This window comes from Serinus canaria, chromosome 4 (genome assembly GCF_022539315.1).
Source record: "Serinus canaria isolate serCan28SL12 chromosome 4, serCan2020, whole genome shotgun sequence".
NCBI classification, from domain to species: Eukaryota; Metazoa; Chordata; class Aves; order Passeriformes; family Fringillidae; genus Serinus; species Serinus canaria.
Genome location: NC_066317.1, coordinates 48871514 through 48888452, shown reverse-complemented (window position 1 = coordinate 48888452; position 16939 = coordinate 48871514). Strand labels below are relative to the sequence as shown.

Here is a 16939-nt window from a genome sequence, read left to right as displayed (position 1 = left end):
TTAGCACTTTAACTGTTCTTAGTTGTCATGGAAATTTTTGTTTCTAACTACCTGATGAATTTCAATTAAGATAAACCCCTTAGTTAAGGCAAAACTCCCATGTTCTTTAAGGCTGAAATCTGTAGTCAGGAGTACAACTTTAATTTCCAAATCATCACTTACATAGCCCTGTGTCATTGGTAAACATGAGCCAGAATCACTTAGTTCCCCAAGAAGTCTAGAAATCCAGTCTTTGTTGTTCGTGGTCTTGCCACCTTGCACCAAACCAGGAGATGCAGTTCTCATTGTCTTTACCAGACTCACATGTATTTCACTGACCATACACCTTGCTGTTTGGGTTAGGTGTCATTCATAATATGGTCTGGCTGTGTCAGTCTCTTTTACTTAGTAATATCCATGGCCCAGCTCTTTCTGTGCAGTGTTTTGCACAATGTGTGATAAATGCACATTCTCTCCAGAAAACTGTCCAAAGTGAGGAAAGCTATGTGGAATCAGAGGTGTATTATCAGAAAAATAACCCCAACTCTGAGTAGCCTCTAACAAACCAGAACCTTACAGAAGATTTTCAGTGGCTCTTGAAAATCAAGGTGATAGTATTTCAAGTACTAGAACATAGGTAGCAGTGTTTTTATGGCCTTCCTCTCAGCCCCTGTCATCAATGAGATTTGAATAAGAGTGGGGTTGCTATAGAACTAGTTTACAGATAAATCTGCAATCTGGGTTTGCAGGGGAGGAGAAGGGAGAAATAGGGGCTCAGTTGCATCGTTCTGGTTGTTTCTGTACACTTAACATTCCTAGTGATTTTTTTTTCCTTCAGTAACTGTGTTGCTATGGACTGGGATAAGGATGGAGATACTTTAGCAATAATCACAGACAAATCTAGCACCATATTTCTGTGGGATGCAATCACAAACAAAACAAGCCAAGTAGACAGTGGCATGCGGTAAGAAATTTTTTTTAACATGGGAATTTAAAGAGTTTTACCATTGTGACTTGTTGATTTCAAGATCTTTTTATTGGAGTCCTCATAAAATATATATTAATTAAGCTAATATGCTACAGTTCATTGCTGAATTATTTTTATATAATTTGCTGGTTTTGGAGTGTTTGTTGGGGATGGAGATTTTGGGGGTTACAGGGCGTTTGTTTATTTTTTGAGTGTCAGCAGTGCCATTGTCTCTAGAGAGCTTCTCTTCAGTGTTTCACCTTTGCAGTAGCAACAAGGATGATGGGTGAATTTTTCATGTATCTGCACCTGCTACTCTTCCTCCTAAGTCTTTCACACCAGCTAAAGGAAGCTTAAAAGTAAGGGAAGTTATATCAGTGGTGCTAAGAATTTTTCCCCCCTTAGAATAATAAGGGGGCTAAAATGCTGTTCACAAAGAAGAGCAGTTTAGGATGAAAGGAGATAGATCTAAGGTTCAAAGCCTTACCTTTCTGATTTTGACCACAGACTTTAGACTCTCCTGGGGTCTGCATAACCATCAAGCATTGGGTTAATAGATAAGCTTGGTTTAACAATTAAACTTGTAGCTTCTTTGAGTCTGTTCCACTACACTCTTGCATTCTACATAAACATTCTTCACGTAGGAGAGAGGGTGGAAACAACTCTTTCCTCTTCTTGTTAAGATGTATATTATACACATATTATATTGAGGGAATGAACAGACATATTGTACCATTTTCATGTGTGAACAAATACTATGGGGAGAAGAGTAACCTGCCAGTATGCAAGCAAAGAAGAACATAGAAGGTACTTAACAGAATGGAGTCTGCAGTTAATTGCAGTTCCTTCATGATCTTTCTCTCCAGTAGTGGAGGTAAATTGCTTACTGGAGGCAGTCTTGCGAGAACATTATATATCAGTGTAAGTCCCTGATCCTTTTTTTGTCACAGTGTTATTGCTTAAGCAGAATAAGCACTAAGACATAAACAGTGGGATAATGAGGCTTTTCTGATATTCTTCCCTTTTTGAAATTAGAAAAGCACGCTTATATGCAAACCAAATATATTGGAGGTCATTTCACATGTCAATATTTCAAATTTCTATTGCATGACTAGAGTGAAACTTAAAGAGTTGTCGGGGACTGCACTAATTAGAAAATTCTGGTATATAGACTTTTTGCTTAAGAGACTCTTGGGTTTTTAACATGACATATAGTATCTGCGTAGCCTGAATTATACACCAAAATAGGCCTTGCTCTATCTGAAACTTCAAGTTAAAATAGGTCTTTCTAACTTCTTTATTACAGTGACTAGAACCAGACCTACTCCCTTTTGAGTTGCCTAAATGCATAGAGTTATTGAAGAACAAACAAAAAACCAGTACAAAAAGCGACTGGAAAATTACCAGTGATTCCATCAAAGACTCTTGATGTTTGCAGACCCATTTTCATTTGTACAAGTCACAATACATTGCCTCATACAATTTTTTATTACTTTTACTATCTTCTGCATACTTAGATAATTCTGATATTGGAAGTTCTTCTTGGTCTGTATGACTCATAGAAATTAAAGACAAATGCAAAATTCATTATGCAAAATGTTTTAATACATGAAAGGAATCTCTACTATACAAAGTAAATTTTTTCTTTGTTTTAGGGATGCAATGTCTTTCTTGTTATGGTCTCGAGTTGGAGCCTTACTTGCTGTTGGAACAACAAAGGGAAACTTACTCATATATAACCGCCAGACTTCTCGCAAGATTTCTGTTCTTGGTATGGACTGCTTTGAAACTACTCTGGCACATGTGAAGGTGGAATTTTGCTAATATACATAGTTTCCAGTTCTCTATATGAACATGCAGGTGAAAAACGTGCTCATACTCAACTTGCACCTTCTGCTTTGGTGTACTCAGGAGAGTATTTTTAGAGAATACTAAGTTTTATATATATGTATGTATATATACACAAATACCTAATACTGCCTTACTGATTCCTGGGGGACTTGTGTTACCTCTCTTGCAAAGGAATTGTGTGGTTGTTAATTTGCTATCTTACTCTTTCTTACCTGCTTAGAGTACCTCTGGGCATAAAGGCTAAGGATGTAACACATTCCCCAGATATGTGATGCAAATAAATGGAAGAAGGGGTGTGCTGTTTCATATAAAGTCAAAAGACTTCCATCTGAGAGCAGATTTTTTAAAAAAAAGGCTCTTGCTCTGACAGGCTGTTTCACATTCTGACAATCTGTGTTTGAGTGACTGGCTGAAGGGTGTATATTTCCATCACAGATTTTTTTTTTTTTTTTTTTTTGTGGTTGTGTTTGATTTCTGTTATATAGATTTTTTTTTTCTTTTTCAGGTAAACACACTAAGAGGATTACTTGTGGCTGTTGGAGTATTGAAAACCTCCTTGCTTTAGGAGGTGAAGACAGAATGATTACTATAAGCAATCAGGAAGGGGATACTCTTAGACAGGTAGTATTTATAATGGACATTTGATTTTAAGATGTACTCCTGGTTTCCAAGAAGGCTGGGACCTATGGGAGCTTGTGCCTTTTGAATCCCAGCATTTTAAAGGACCAGGAGCTTTTTCTTTTTTCAGTGTATTTTATGATCCAAACTGAGGTCAAGTCTTCTACAATGATTTTCTTGATTTTGGTACTAAATGCAGTAGTAGCTTTCCCTGTCTGTCCTTATGCAAAATTATACGTGGCAGGAATAATGCAATTATTTATCATCAGTATGGGCTACATTAACTGTTGATTTCTCAATCTGCACTTCTTTCTTGCAGACCTCAATCAGCTCAGATCCCAGTGACATGCAGTTCTCAGTTATGAAGACGGATGAAAGAGTATCAACCAGGGAAAGCACAGTAAGAAGTCACTACAAAATACTGTAGTTCAAGTGGGAATAATCTAATAGGATAACTCCACGTGACCTGCTGCCTTTTCTTCTGAGGAAATGCAGCTTATTTCTGTAGGAGAAAGTCTTGAATTTGAGATGTGTATCCTGCTGAGCTTGCATATAGATTTGTGAACCACTGGCTCACAAAGGGGAATGTCCTGAAAATTTCTTCTACTGTTGATGAAGGTTCAGAATTCAGATCCATGGGATTCTTAAGGATTATTCAAATTCCTAGATCTCATCTTTTAGTGAAAATATAGGGCCTTACTTTAAAGTTACGCGATTCTTGTTAATTTTTCTTTTCATTCATTGGCAGGTCAGTGTAGTGGTTGGCAAGAAGACTCTCTTCCTTTTTAATTTGAATGATCCTGATAACCCAATTGATCTGAAATTTCAGCAGCCTTATGGCAATATTGTAAGCTACAAATGGTGAGCAAAACTTTCTTAATTATTTATTTTAGTATTAAGAAGTTGAGATTTTCCAAGTAGTTCTGATAAATGCTGGAATCAAAATCATCTATCCCATGCTCAGACTCAGGATTTGTCTTGGCTGCATTGTAGCCTTTTCAGTAATTCTTTTCTGAACACAAGGTAGTCTACATTTTCTAACTGTTCTACTTGATGATTCAATAGCTATAAAAACAGTATCTTCCAACAGAATCACTGCTGGTATGCCCAGGTTTAAACAAAAGTATGTTGCTGTCTTGACAGAAGATTAAACTGGCAGGTTTATGGGTTGTTTTCTATTTGGATGAGTAACTGATGGAAGAGCTAGGGGTGGAGTTGTGTCCTTCAGCTAGTTTGTTGGTTTGCAAAGCTGTGCAAAGTTCTTGTAGCCTTCTTATTGTGCAATACCGTTGGTAATGTTCCTATGAAGAAAACCTAAGCTAGAAGTTTCAGATCTGTACCAAAAAAGTAGCTGTACTATTTCTGTATCTTTGAATCATTACAGCTTGTCTTTTAATGCCTGTTCAGTCAACATGGAATTGACATCCCTTTACACTACAACTCTAAAAAAATCTGAAACTATATGCTTCTTAGTTTATGGCCATGTGTCAGAAGGTATACCTGGGCTGCTTCCCTTGCAGTGATTTTTCTTGCAGTTGAGCTAATGAGTTTTGTTTGAATTCATCTTTACATGCTGTAACTATTTGTGCCTTAACCTCATTATTTCTACTTGATACTATGAAAAGTAAGAATATTCACAAATTTGTTGCTTTGGTACTTCCACTGTGTTTGCAGTGCCCCTAAAGGCACAGTGACTGGCATTATTGTTTTGATGTGGCTTTGATGGGACCACATAGGCCAGAGCCTTGAAATGAAAGTTACCATCTTCTTGTATGCTTATTTCAATGAGGATACCAGAAATCTTTCTCCTGGCATCACTGCCAGGTGTACAGCTTGCTGAAAATAAAGTGGCATTATAGAAAACAGGAGACAGTAAAGCTGACTTACAAGGCATCTGGGCACAGACATGATTCTGTCCTTTAGGGACCTTTGATAGTTTTCCCTTAACCTATTTTATATTATGTGGTTCAACATGATATGTATAAATTCCCATAATCTGTTTATTTTTTCTGTTACTGGGAGGCATTGACCATACCCCAGCAGTCTGAAAGAAAATGTTTTTTGCATATTGCATTAATAGATCTCTTCTCTAAATTGTTGCTTTTTTGTAACAGGTATGGTGATGGCTATATTATGATTGGTTTCTCACAAGGGTGTTTTGTAGTCATTTCTACACACATTCGTGAAATAGGACAAGAAGTCTTTCAAGCTCATAATCATAAGGATAATCTAAGCAGCATTGCTATATCACAGTCATTAAACAAAGCTGCATCATGTGGAGACAATTGGTAAGTGGTAGTTTTAAATACAAAGAATAGAACTAATCTCTCAGGACTGGAGCTACTGGGCATTCACACTCTGCTTCCTAAGGCTTCAAGGCTTGCTGTGAAGTGCATTTAGAAAAGGTAAGATTAATGGCTCTATGGAAATGCTGCTCTGCCTAGAGCTAGGAGAAGCTATTATTGACAAAAATCTCTGCAACTGTAATTAATATCATTAATTATAAACAAAAAAGAAATAAGCTTTAGTATGTATTTTTCCTTTTGATTACTTCTTTTTCTGTTATGTTGCTTGGCAACAAGATAGTCCAAACTTCTTTTCTGAGATTTATTGATTGAACATAAGCATCTGCTTAACAGGAGAAAAATTAATTTAAATCTGTACTGAGTATGTTGATACCTGATATCCTCCTCTCCATTGTTTGGTTTTACCTGCAGTCTAGACAAAAGTTGAAATGTGTGAGCAATTAAGGAAATAAATAACTGGAATTAAATACACTGGAGTTTTTCCAGAATGTTTTGTAAATATGATAGAACAGCTCCTTTAGCTCCTCTTCTGCTAATTCCTGATTCTGTGATATCTGAATTCTTCAGCAAAAGAGGACTTGTGTCATAGTAGAAGTTAAACGGTTCTCTCTGTTCTCAGCTCTGTGTACACCAACTGCTGATTTATGACACTTGCACACCAAGAGTGGTATAACTGTGGGCAAAACATGGTGCAATTTCAAGCACTTGAGCTACTCTGCAGTAAGGATTATTTCTTTACGGAGTGGTTTAACTTGCATTAGTGACATGACTCTGCCCCTTTTATATGCAGCAGGATTGAAAGTATTTTTTGCATCCGTCCAGTGCAAAAAGGCGTTCTAAGACCTGTGTGTCCATCAGTAATGACTTTTAAAACTACAATGCTGTAACAGATCAAAAGGGAATAACAATCCATGTTCCCTAACCCACAATTCTTTCTAACTGGATTTGTGCCTTTTCCTCAAATTTTAGTTCTCTGAGCAAATATTTTTGTACTGTGATGCAGTGATACACTATTTACAGTGATGGATAATAATGTGTTGTTTTTAGGAAATTGAAGACATTTTGCATTTGTGTTCTACTTTTTGCTCAATTAGGCTGTCTTGATTGGACTAGGTTTCTTCCAGTTAATGATGACTGAGATTTGGATTGGTGGGAATGACTGACTCTTCATTTTTGTTTTAGCATCAAAATCCATGATCTGACAGATATGAGAGAAATGTATGCCATAATAAACTTGGATGATGAAAACAAAGGTGTGTTAACTTTCTCCATGGGGATAGAAAATTTTACAAATTAAGTAAACTGGAATTTTGACAGTGTCTCTGTTCTTAGAGTAAAAGTACTGCTGTTGGAAAAACCATGTAAATATAGAATTTTTCAAAAACTCCTGCTTTCCCAACTTGTATTCATTAGGTCACCTGTAGCAAAATGGGAGCATATTTTACCTATTCAAAGTATAGAGAAGTACAGCTCTCAAAACATTTGATCAGTTAGTGCTGTGCAGTTTTGAATCCGTGTTACAATGTATTCAGCTTATTACAATAATACACTTAAGAGGTTTCTGCTTCTTTCCATGATTTTTTTTTGGTGCTTTTCAGCATGTCTTGTTCTAAAATTGATATTTTATCTGGTTTTGTCCTGATGTACAGGACTTGTGCCTGTGGCTTCCAGAACAGTGTTACAAAACCATTTTCTTGAGTAGTGAGTTTCCACCCTTATTTCCTCATGTAGTGTTTGCAAATGCTTCAGTTATTGTCAAGTAGATGGTTGCCCTCCAGCATTTTTATTTCCAAAAACCTTCCTTTTTAATTTTTTTTCTTTTTAGGAAATTTAAGATAATTTTAGCACACTTCCCTGTCTTCCTTGGAATATTGGTATTAGTCAGAGTATGATTTTTCTGATGGCATTTTCAGACACTGAGGAACACACAGCAGTTCTGTGTTTAGTACTTACTAATTTGGCAGTAAGGGGAATAAGATTGAATTCTGCTCAGCTACTTCCAGTATTATAAATCACTTTGAATGTGCTGCCTGAACTGAATGTGCTCTTTTCAGTGTTGAAAAGAGGAAAGGTGTTAATCAGTTTGGTAACAGATCTGTTATCTGGTCTAGTGGAAGGTGGATTGCATCTAGATGGCCTTAAAGGGACTTTAAGGTCCCTTTCAGTTCAAATCATTCAGTGATGCTGTGAAATCTTCACTCTCAGGAAGACACTATATTAGTTAATTATGTGTTTGAGTTGAGTGATTCTCATTGATCTTGGAATTGTATTACTTTGTTAGCTTTAGTACATATATTCTAGATATTAATTCCTACAATTTTCACAGTTTAGAGCAAAATAATTGCTTGTTGTTTACAGTAATTAAAGAACTATTTTTTTTACAAAAACTTGTGAATATTTTAGGTGTAGATCAGATGGCTTGGACAGATGATGGACAGCTGTTGGCAGTATCTACACGAAGAGGATCACTCCATGTTTTCTTGACAAAGCTTCCAATCCTTGGAGATGCTTGCAGTACACGGATTGCATACCTCACTTCTCTGCTTGAAGTCACCATAGCAAATCATGTAGAAAGCGTATGATAACCTCTTCCTTTTAAACTTCATGTAGATGTAATTAAAGTAAGTGTGGAAAGTGGATGAAAATTGTATTATTTTGTTCTGTTTTCTTACAGGAGCTACCAGTCACAGTCTCTGTTGAAGTAGAGCCCAGTTTTGTCGCTATTGGTGTTTATCATTTGGCTGTAGGAATGAACAATCGGGCTTGGTTTTATGCACTTGGAGAGAATAGTAAGCTTACATTTAGTTCTCTTAAAACTAATGCAGCACTCTGTTTTATTTTATTAATTTAGTATTGTGTTTAGCAGTTCTGGACATTCCACGTTGTACAATAAAAACTTGACTTGACAACAGTCCTGCTAGGATGGGATAATAATTTTCGCAGGCTGAAGCAGTTATGGCAAGGCATTGTAAATAACAGAAATAAAACTTCTCATTTGAGATTTGCAGTATTGGTCATGAAATGTAGACTGTTGCTTACTTGTTTTTTTCATATCATCTTGGTAATGAATGAAGGACTTCAGGCTTTTGAGATACTATGTATCTGTGTCTTAAAGTACTAAGTTTGGCAAAGTACCTAGGAACTATGATCCTAAGGTGGATTAATTAACTATGATCCTAGAGAGTTTGAATTTTCAGTTTGGCAGATCTTCATGTTGTTTGTATGGGACAAGAAAAATTTGGTTATGCTGTGTGCAAATTTTAGATGGCAGATTTCAAACTTTCATGTTTTTCTAAGTATCCCTTTTTTCAGTGACAATAAATTAAATAAAACTTCTAAAATACTAGTCAGAATTGCATAGGAAAAGAGTTTCTTTTGTAGTTTCTAACCAGTTTGCTGAGTGCTAAGAAGAAAGTATCTTTATGTGTGACTTGTCCCCTCTCTGTTTAGTTGTGAGATTTTCACATCTGCTTACTCAGCTGCAAATTTAGTTAAGTGAAGGCCTGTACAAAATCAAAATATTTTTACCTTATCTTTTCTGTTTGACTCCTTTAGATGCAAAAAAGCTTAAAGATGTGGAGTACCTGGGGACAGTAGCAAGTATGCACCTTAATTCCGATTATGCTGCTGCTCTCTTTGAGGGTAAAGTCCAGCTGCACATGGTAAGAGCTCTGGCAATTTGGATTGCCAGTGTTGAACTAAGTAATTGATATAAGCTGAGCAAGTTAATGTAATATTAAAAATCAAATTAAATGGAAAGATATTCAGTTAATGGAGGAAAAAATTAGAAATTCTCCAGAATAGTTTTGCTGCAAAGTAAAATATAGAGCTGAGTTTCTGTAGACTTAGAAATACAACCTAGACTAGAACAGGTGAAGAAGAACATTTTCTTGTCAGCTGTTTAACAAGTTTTATTTTAAATGTCTCTGGTGATGTGACAGAAGCAGATGCTAGGTTCTTAAGGGATGCACATGCAAGTTTGTTTTTTTTTTCATCTAATTTTCTTACAGTTGGATACAAGCAACACTATGATACCCTGTTGTTAACAGTGGAGATTTTCAGTTCATTCTGTTCTTTATATTTAGATTGAAAGTGAGGGTTTGAGTGCTCAGGAAGAACGAGAAACTCGACTTTTCCCAGCAGATGATGATAAATACCGAATTTTGTGCCATGCTTTAACTAGTGACTTCCTCATATATGGTACAGATGTGAGTATTACTTATTTCAGAAGATCTTTATAGATGGAATATATTTATGTTTGAATTTTTTGATTGCAGCTCATGCTTTTAGCAAAACAAAAAGTGCATCTGTGAACTTCAGAGTGGTTTATTTTCTATACAAGAACTTTGAGCAAATACAGTAAAAAAAATGCATCCAGCTTCCATTGCTATTGCATTTATATGATGTGCATTGGCAGGAAGGTTAAGTTTTGCTTTTACTAGTGTTTGTTGCAAAACATTGCTTTTAATAGCAGAACTTAATTCTGTTGCATTAGTGAGAGGGTTGGCAATCAAAATGTCTTCCAGATATAAGTTAAAATATAGCACTTCCCTTGCAAATTTGTTGGTTTAGGTGGTGATATGAAAAATGTGGACAAAAAGGTACTGATGTATACAAATGTCAGAGCATAAATGAAAACCTTGATTTGCTACTGAGGCCTTTGTCAAAGGACAATTTTTTTTACATGTTTCAACAAGGATAGAAAATAAGGAGGGCACTGAAAAAAGATGTGGACATGCTTATTGATTCTTCTGGAGTTTTTTATGTAAGAGGGTAGTTTTTTGTCCTTCTAATATTTTCTGGCACTGGGAATACAGGACACATTTGGCATTGTAGTATCATGCTCTGTGTGATTTCAGTTGATGTATTGACCTGGTTTAATAACTGATTTAATAACTTGAGTGATTTTGTAGCAGATGAGGTCCTTCCCACTTCCTCAGTACCTAAACTGGTACCAAATTTGCAACTGATCAATTTGATGTGTGTAAATCCTACCACTGATGTCAAAAGCCATATTTTTAAAAATCTTTAATCACAAATCAGTTTGAGTGCTTTTATTCCCTGAGTTAGCTGCCTCTCTTCTTAAGAATGTGTGGTTCTTCCTTGGAAGCAAATTTTACAGCTTTTTTTGAAGGTTAGGCTTCTCTCAGCAATGAGACAGACATTTCATTTGTTTAGAGACCTGCACAGATGTCTCCATGAAGCAGAAGGAGATAAATATCAAAACCAACAGAAAACCCCTCAAACCTCCCAAATCCTTTCTTTGTCCCCCAAAAGTTTTTCCTGTCTTACCCAAAACAGGGTGTGAGAATGAAGCAAAAAAAACCCACTTGGAAGTTCTTTTTTTGAACATTCGGTACTCTAAGATGGAAGACACTACAGCCAAATTAATTACCTGCTTGCCACTTACTGATGTAATTATTAACATTTTCTATTATTTCTCATTAGACTGGAGTTATTCATTATTTCTTCATTGAAGACTGGCAATATGTGAATGAATATCGACATCCTGTCAGTGTGAGAAAGGTTTTTCCAGATCCCAATGGAACCAGAATGGCTTTCATAGATGACAAAAGTGATGGCTTTGTCTATTGTCCAGTAAGTTAGTGTGGGATACCAATACAATATATGTACAAGTAGGCTCTTCAGCTATATCTTTTTTTAATGGAAAATGAAGAAGATTTGGCACTCCAGCATGTATGGTGATAGAAGAAATTGGCAAGGAAAGTTGAACATAATTTAATGGTAATGTGAGGAAATAAAATCTATCATACTAGATCAGGACAATTTCATTATACTAAGTTCCTGATTGGTAGTTTTAAAAAAACATATGTTTTTGTGTATTTAAATACAGCTAATTTACCCAGTTTCAGTCCCCCTCTTCATACCCTTTTTTAAAAAGAGTAAATATCATTTATGTAATGTGTATTTTCTCCACTTCAGATTTAAATTCGTGTGTTATTCAGAATCCCTGCATATAAGGAAACTTTTTCTTAAAACAATTTTCATATTTCTGCACTACTTATATTATTTTTAAAAATTTTAATCACAGCTGGGGTGAATATTTTGTTTCTCGCCTTAGTCACTTGGTAGTAATTTTACTTTTGCATTATATGTAGGTAAATGATAGAGTATATGAGATTCCAGACTTCTCACCAACCATTAAAGGAATCCTGTGGGAAAACTGGCCAATGGATAAAGGTGTTTTTGTTGCTTTTGATGATGATAAAGTATACACTTACGTTTTTCATAAGGACACCATTCAAGGTACCAAAAGCTCTTTAAAAAGCTTGTTCTTAATGTTCTTAATGATTATACTATTTTAGTTAATAAAGTAAAACATGTTTTGAATCTTCATTTGGCTGAAATAAAATAAATATGGAAATAAATAGTACTACAGAAGATTTGAAGTGCAGCTTATGGATAGAAAGCTAGTTACTTTGCAGGTTTCTCTGTAAGGCTTTAAGGCATTTTGGTCTCAACTTCATAAGCTTCTTGCTATTTTAATATTTCATCTGAAAGTTACACATTGTGCTTCAATTGCATTTTGAAGCATTCATGAGAAGAATTTCAGGAACAGGGTGACAAAACTTGCATCAGTTTTCAGGGTCACAAAATTTGTATTCATTGCAAGGGGTTAAGTTGTAAACATAGCCTTTTCTACATTTGTAAAAGAGAAACATTGAAATTTACCTGCCAACATTTGGAAAAGGACCTTACTGGTTTAGAAGCTTTACATTCTGTATATTGACTGAAAGATGTGTGCTTGTGTAGTTGCTGCTGACTGCCAGAATTACAGACCCTGAATTAATGTCCTGCAAATATACATGTTTTCAGCTGCTTGCTATACTTCTTACCATGTAGAGATTTTTACAAGACGTCTTTTTTTTCTTCCTGATCTTTGAATCTAGGATCAAGGATTATTTTGGCAGGTGGCATGGAAGTTCCCTATTCCCATAAACCTTTGTTGTTGTATAATGGAGAATTAACTTGTCAGACTCCAAGTGGGAAAACAAACAGTATCTGTTTAAGCACTCACAGTTTCCTTGGCAATTTGAAAGACTTTGGACCTGATATGCTGAGACAAATGCTTACTCAGACTCTAATGTTGAAAAGGTACATCTGCATTTTAATTATATTGTATAAATTGTTTTCATCTGTGCTTATAGTTCAATATATCATATCCTGGTGATTTTAAAGTGTCCTGCTGAATTTTGATAAGTCAGATTGATCTGGAAGTTCACATAGCTCTCCAGGCAGACCTAGCAAAGTAAATGACCCAGTGATGGTTTGGGTTTTTTTTCACTGTCAAGTAAAAGCCTAAAGTAATTGTTTTCAAGACTTATTTGGGATTTTGTGACAATGGCTCCTCTGGAACTGGCTGAGGATCCTTCTGTCATACTCTCCTCCCACTGAAATGAAGCAATGCAAAATCAATATAATGGAAAGAATGCCAGAGTAGGGAAAGCCGATGGTTTCCTGAAAAAGTGTGGTAGAAACAGGAGAAATAGAACTGTAAGGTACACATATGTATTTTTCCATTCTTCCTAATACATCTCTCTATCTGTGGCTTTAGAAGTAAATGTTTTCATGTTTTCTCTAGCAGAGAGAAAAAAATGTTGAGATGGAGTTTTGACTGTGAGTAATACCTAAAATTAAAATAGTTGTAAATGTGTTTTACCTTCTATAGGTTTTCTGAAGCATGGGAGATATGCAGGCTTCTGAATGACCAGTCTTGTTGGAATGAGCTGGCCAAAGCTTGCTTACATCATATGGAGGTGGATTTTGCAATCCGTGTTTATCGAACATCTGGTAATGCTGGGATGGTGATGTCACTAGAGCAAGTAAAGGTAAAATATAAAGTCTTGCCTAGGAAATATGGTAATTTAATTACTTTTTAAGAATTGCTGAATTCTTGGAGTTTTTTTGTGGGGGGAAGGGGTTGTTTTTGTTCAAACAGAAGTTGAGTTGCTTTCAAGGGACATAGAGAATAAAGTGTGCAAACTACAGACTGTTTGCTTGGTTTTCTCTTGAAGTGTTGCAGTCTTTACTGGACTGCACAGTATTTCCTTCTGCATTTGCTTGAGAACAGCAGAATATATTCACGTGTCAGGCACTGGAAGGCTCTTATTTCCTTTGGTTATTTTTGAGAAGATGTTGAAGACCGCTATTAAAAAAATCCAAAATAAAACCAGATTGCATCTATACATCTAAAAGTGAAATAGTACCTTAAAATTATACTTCTGCAAATTGCTGGTTTTAGACTGTGTTAACTGTAGTGACACATGAGAGCTCTTTCTGGTTTGTCAAATCCAATACACATAATTGTAAAATGTAAGGATATTTAGTTTTACTATTTTGCTTTATTTTTCTTACTAGATTGTTATTTATAAAGTATTTATTTTCTTTTGGACTACTTCTGCACCTATTATGTCTTTCTACAGGGAATAGAAGACCACAACCTTTTAGCAGGGCATCTTGCAATGTTTACTAGTGATTTTAATCTGGCTCAGGATTTGTATCTGGCATCCTCCTGTCCTATTGCTGCTCTTGAGGTATTCATTTAAGATGTGTATATTTTCTACTGGTTTTGTTTCCAGGTTAATGCTGGAATATTTTACCTTCTGATTTCTTCCTTTTATGGTTTTGATCTTGCCATTGTGTGACTAGAATCACAGACTGTCCTGAATTAGAAGGGAACCACAAGGATCAATGAGTCCAACTCCTGGCCCTGCACAGGAAAACCCCAAGGGTCACACCATGTGCCTGAGAGTCCGAATGGTTCTGGAACTCTGTCAGGGTTGGTGCTGTGACCGCTGCCCTGGGGAGCCTTTCCAGTGCCCAAATACCCTCTGGGTGAAGAACCTTTTCTTGAATGATATCCAATGTAAAACTGCCCTGACACAGCTTCAGGCTGTTCCCTTGGGTCCTGTGTCTGGGCACCGCAGAGAAGAGATCAGTGAATGCCTCTCCTCTTCTCCTCACAAGGGAGTTGTAGACTAACAGGGTCTCCCCTGTCTCCTCCAGGCTGAACAGACCAAGTGACCTCATCCACTTTTCATATGGCTTCCTCTCAAGGCCCTTCACCATCTTTGTTGGCCACCTTTAGACACTCTCTACTAGCCTTAGAGGCTTCTTGTATTGTGGTGCCCAAAACTGCACAGAAGGTTCAAGATGAGGCTGCACCAGAGCAGAGCAGGACAATCCCCTCCCTTGCCCAGCTGGTGATGCTGTGCCTGATGCCCCCCAGGACAGGATTGTCCCTCCTGGCTGCCAGGACACTGCTGACTCATGTTCAATTTGGTATGGATCAGGACCCCCAGGTCCCTTTCCAGCATCTCATTCCCCAGTCTGTCTGTACATCCAGGGTTGCTCTGTCCCAGGCAGAGTCCAGCACTACCCCTTGTTAAACTTCATTCAGTTGGTGAGTGCCCAATCCTCTAATATGGCAAGGTTTCTCTGCAGGGCTTCCCTGCCTTTGAGGGAGTCAAGAGCTCCTTCCAATTTAGTATCAGCAGCAAATTTATTTATTAGACCTTTGGGTCCCGTGTCCAAGTCCTTTATGAAGATGTTGAAGAGCACAGGGCCAAGAATGGAGCCCTGTGGGACCCCACTAGTGGCAGGTTCCCATGCTGATGTCTCCCCATTCACTATAACCCTTTGTGTCTGACTCATGACCCAGTTGCTCACCCATCCCCTGATGTGTTTATTCAGCTGTGGGCTGGACATACTCTGCATTTTACATACCCTAAGAGACCACATTCAGAGCTTTACTGAAATCCTAAAAGATTACATCAATTGACTGTCCTTGATCAGCTAGATGGGTTGCCTTATAATAAAAGGAAATTAAGTTTGTCAGGCAGGACTTTGCTCTCGTGAAGTTGCGCTGGCTGTGGCCAATGAGTGTGTTGTTCTTGCAGTGTTTTTCAAAACTCCCAGAATAATCTTCTCCATAATTTTACCAGGCACTGAAGTGAGGCTGACAGGCCTGTCATTTCCAGGGTCAACCTAAAAGACCTTCTTCAGGATGAACATCTCTCAAATTGTCCGAATCTGTTTAGAATATTAACTCAGTGTTTGTATTTAGAATAATTTAAAGTTCAGAATAGAAGTCCAGATCTGTTACTTGCATCAGAAAATGTTACTGTTCTTTGTTAATAGATGCGAAAAGACTTGCAGCACTGGGACAGAGCACTGCAGCTGGCCAAGCGTCTGGCCCCGGACCAAATCCCTTTCATATCAAAGGAATATGCAGTGCAGCTTGAATTCATGTAAGTTCTCCTGTAAGGCTGTAGTATAGGAATATTAAACCAATACTGATGCTCAATAGAAGAACACAGAACTGAGAAATTTCATATGACTGCATTGCTGAGAGAGGATTCAGTGAGGTCTTGCAGCTCTAGTATGAGGAAGAGGAATTTTGCAAGGAATTTTTCATTCTAGAGACATGTTAGTAAATCATAGTTCCTAATTCTGTTTTATGTAGGTTCTTTGTCACTGGTAGTGGCAAATAGACATAATATCTTCTACTAAATAAATACTTTGGTGCAGGCAAATGCTTGGAAAATAGACAAAGTCGAAATCATTTAACACTTCTTACATTGGATGAAAGCCATGCCTTTTGTCTTTCTTTAAATATCTATAAGCCTTTATTTTCTTAAATCATTTAGGTAGAGGTGTGTCAAATTTCAAGACTGCCACTCCCTGAAAGACAGAAGGTGTTAACCATCTGACATGATTTTAAAGTCTATTTAATAGTTAATTCTTCCCAGATGAAACCTGGTCTGTTTAATATCTAAGTCAAGAGGAGAAACTTACCTATTAATAGTTTGTGGACAACTCCCTCCCCTGGCATTGAGAGGGGACACTTTCTGGTCCCAGAAAGGAAGGAATGGATGCAGTTGAAGCAATGCAACCATAGGGAACTTGAGTACTGAATATACTCCAGGGAAAAAATTGCCTTTGATTTTGTGTTGCAAAAATTCTGAGTAATTTCAAAGATAAGCTTAATTTGTCTTCCAGAAAAATCTGGAGTAGAGCTGAGACCACTGAGTTGTATTTTGTGGATAGATTATTTCTAGAGGTTTCTAGGGATTTCTATTTTCTGCCTTTCAGTGGAGGTTTATTGGTCCCTGTCCAACAGAACTGAGAGATGGAATTGCCTCTTTGTCTAAGAGCTTGATTAAGTCCATAGGAAGTGACATGACATTCTGTGTAA

The 16939-nt window shown here is 36.9% G+C and overlaps 1 protein-coding gene across 1 annotated transcript in view; it reads left to right on the top strand.

Moving 5' to 3' along the window:
• The window catches only part of WDR19 (WD repeat domain 19), a 39647-nt gene that overhangs the window by 2442 nt on the left and 20266 nt on the right, over nt 1-16939 (top strand). Inside the window, exons 4-20 of the mRNA XM_030238771.2 lie at nt 818-943; nt 2602-2717; nt 3303-3418; nt 3735-3815; nt 4164-4276; nt 5530-5703; nt 6904-6974; nt 8125-8297; nt 8396-8510; nt 9277-9383; nt 9807-9929; nt 11170-11319; nt 11841-11988; nt 12633-12837; nt 13412-13571; nt 14166-14276; nt 15883-15992. Coding sequence (XP_030094631.1) covers nt 818-943; nt 2602-2717; nt 3303-3418; nt 3735-3815; nt 4164-4276; nt 5530-5703; nt 6904-6974; nt 8125-8297; nt 8396-8510; nt 9277-9383; nt 9807-9929; nt 11170-11319; nt 11841-11988; nt 12633-12837; nt 13412-13571; nt 14166-14276; nt 15883-15992 — 2199 coding nt within the window. The remainder of the gene's footprint in view (nt 1-817; nt 944-2601; nt 2718-3302; nt 3419-3734; nt 3816-4163; nt 4277-5529; nt 5704-6903; nt 6975-8124; nt 8298-8395; nt 8511-9276; nt 9384-9806; nt 9930-11169; nt 11320-11840; nt 11989-12632; nt 12838-13411; nt 13572-14165; nt 14277-15882; nt 15993-16939) is intronic.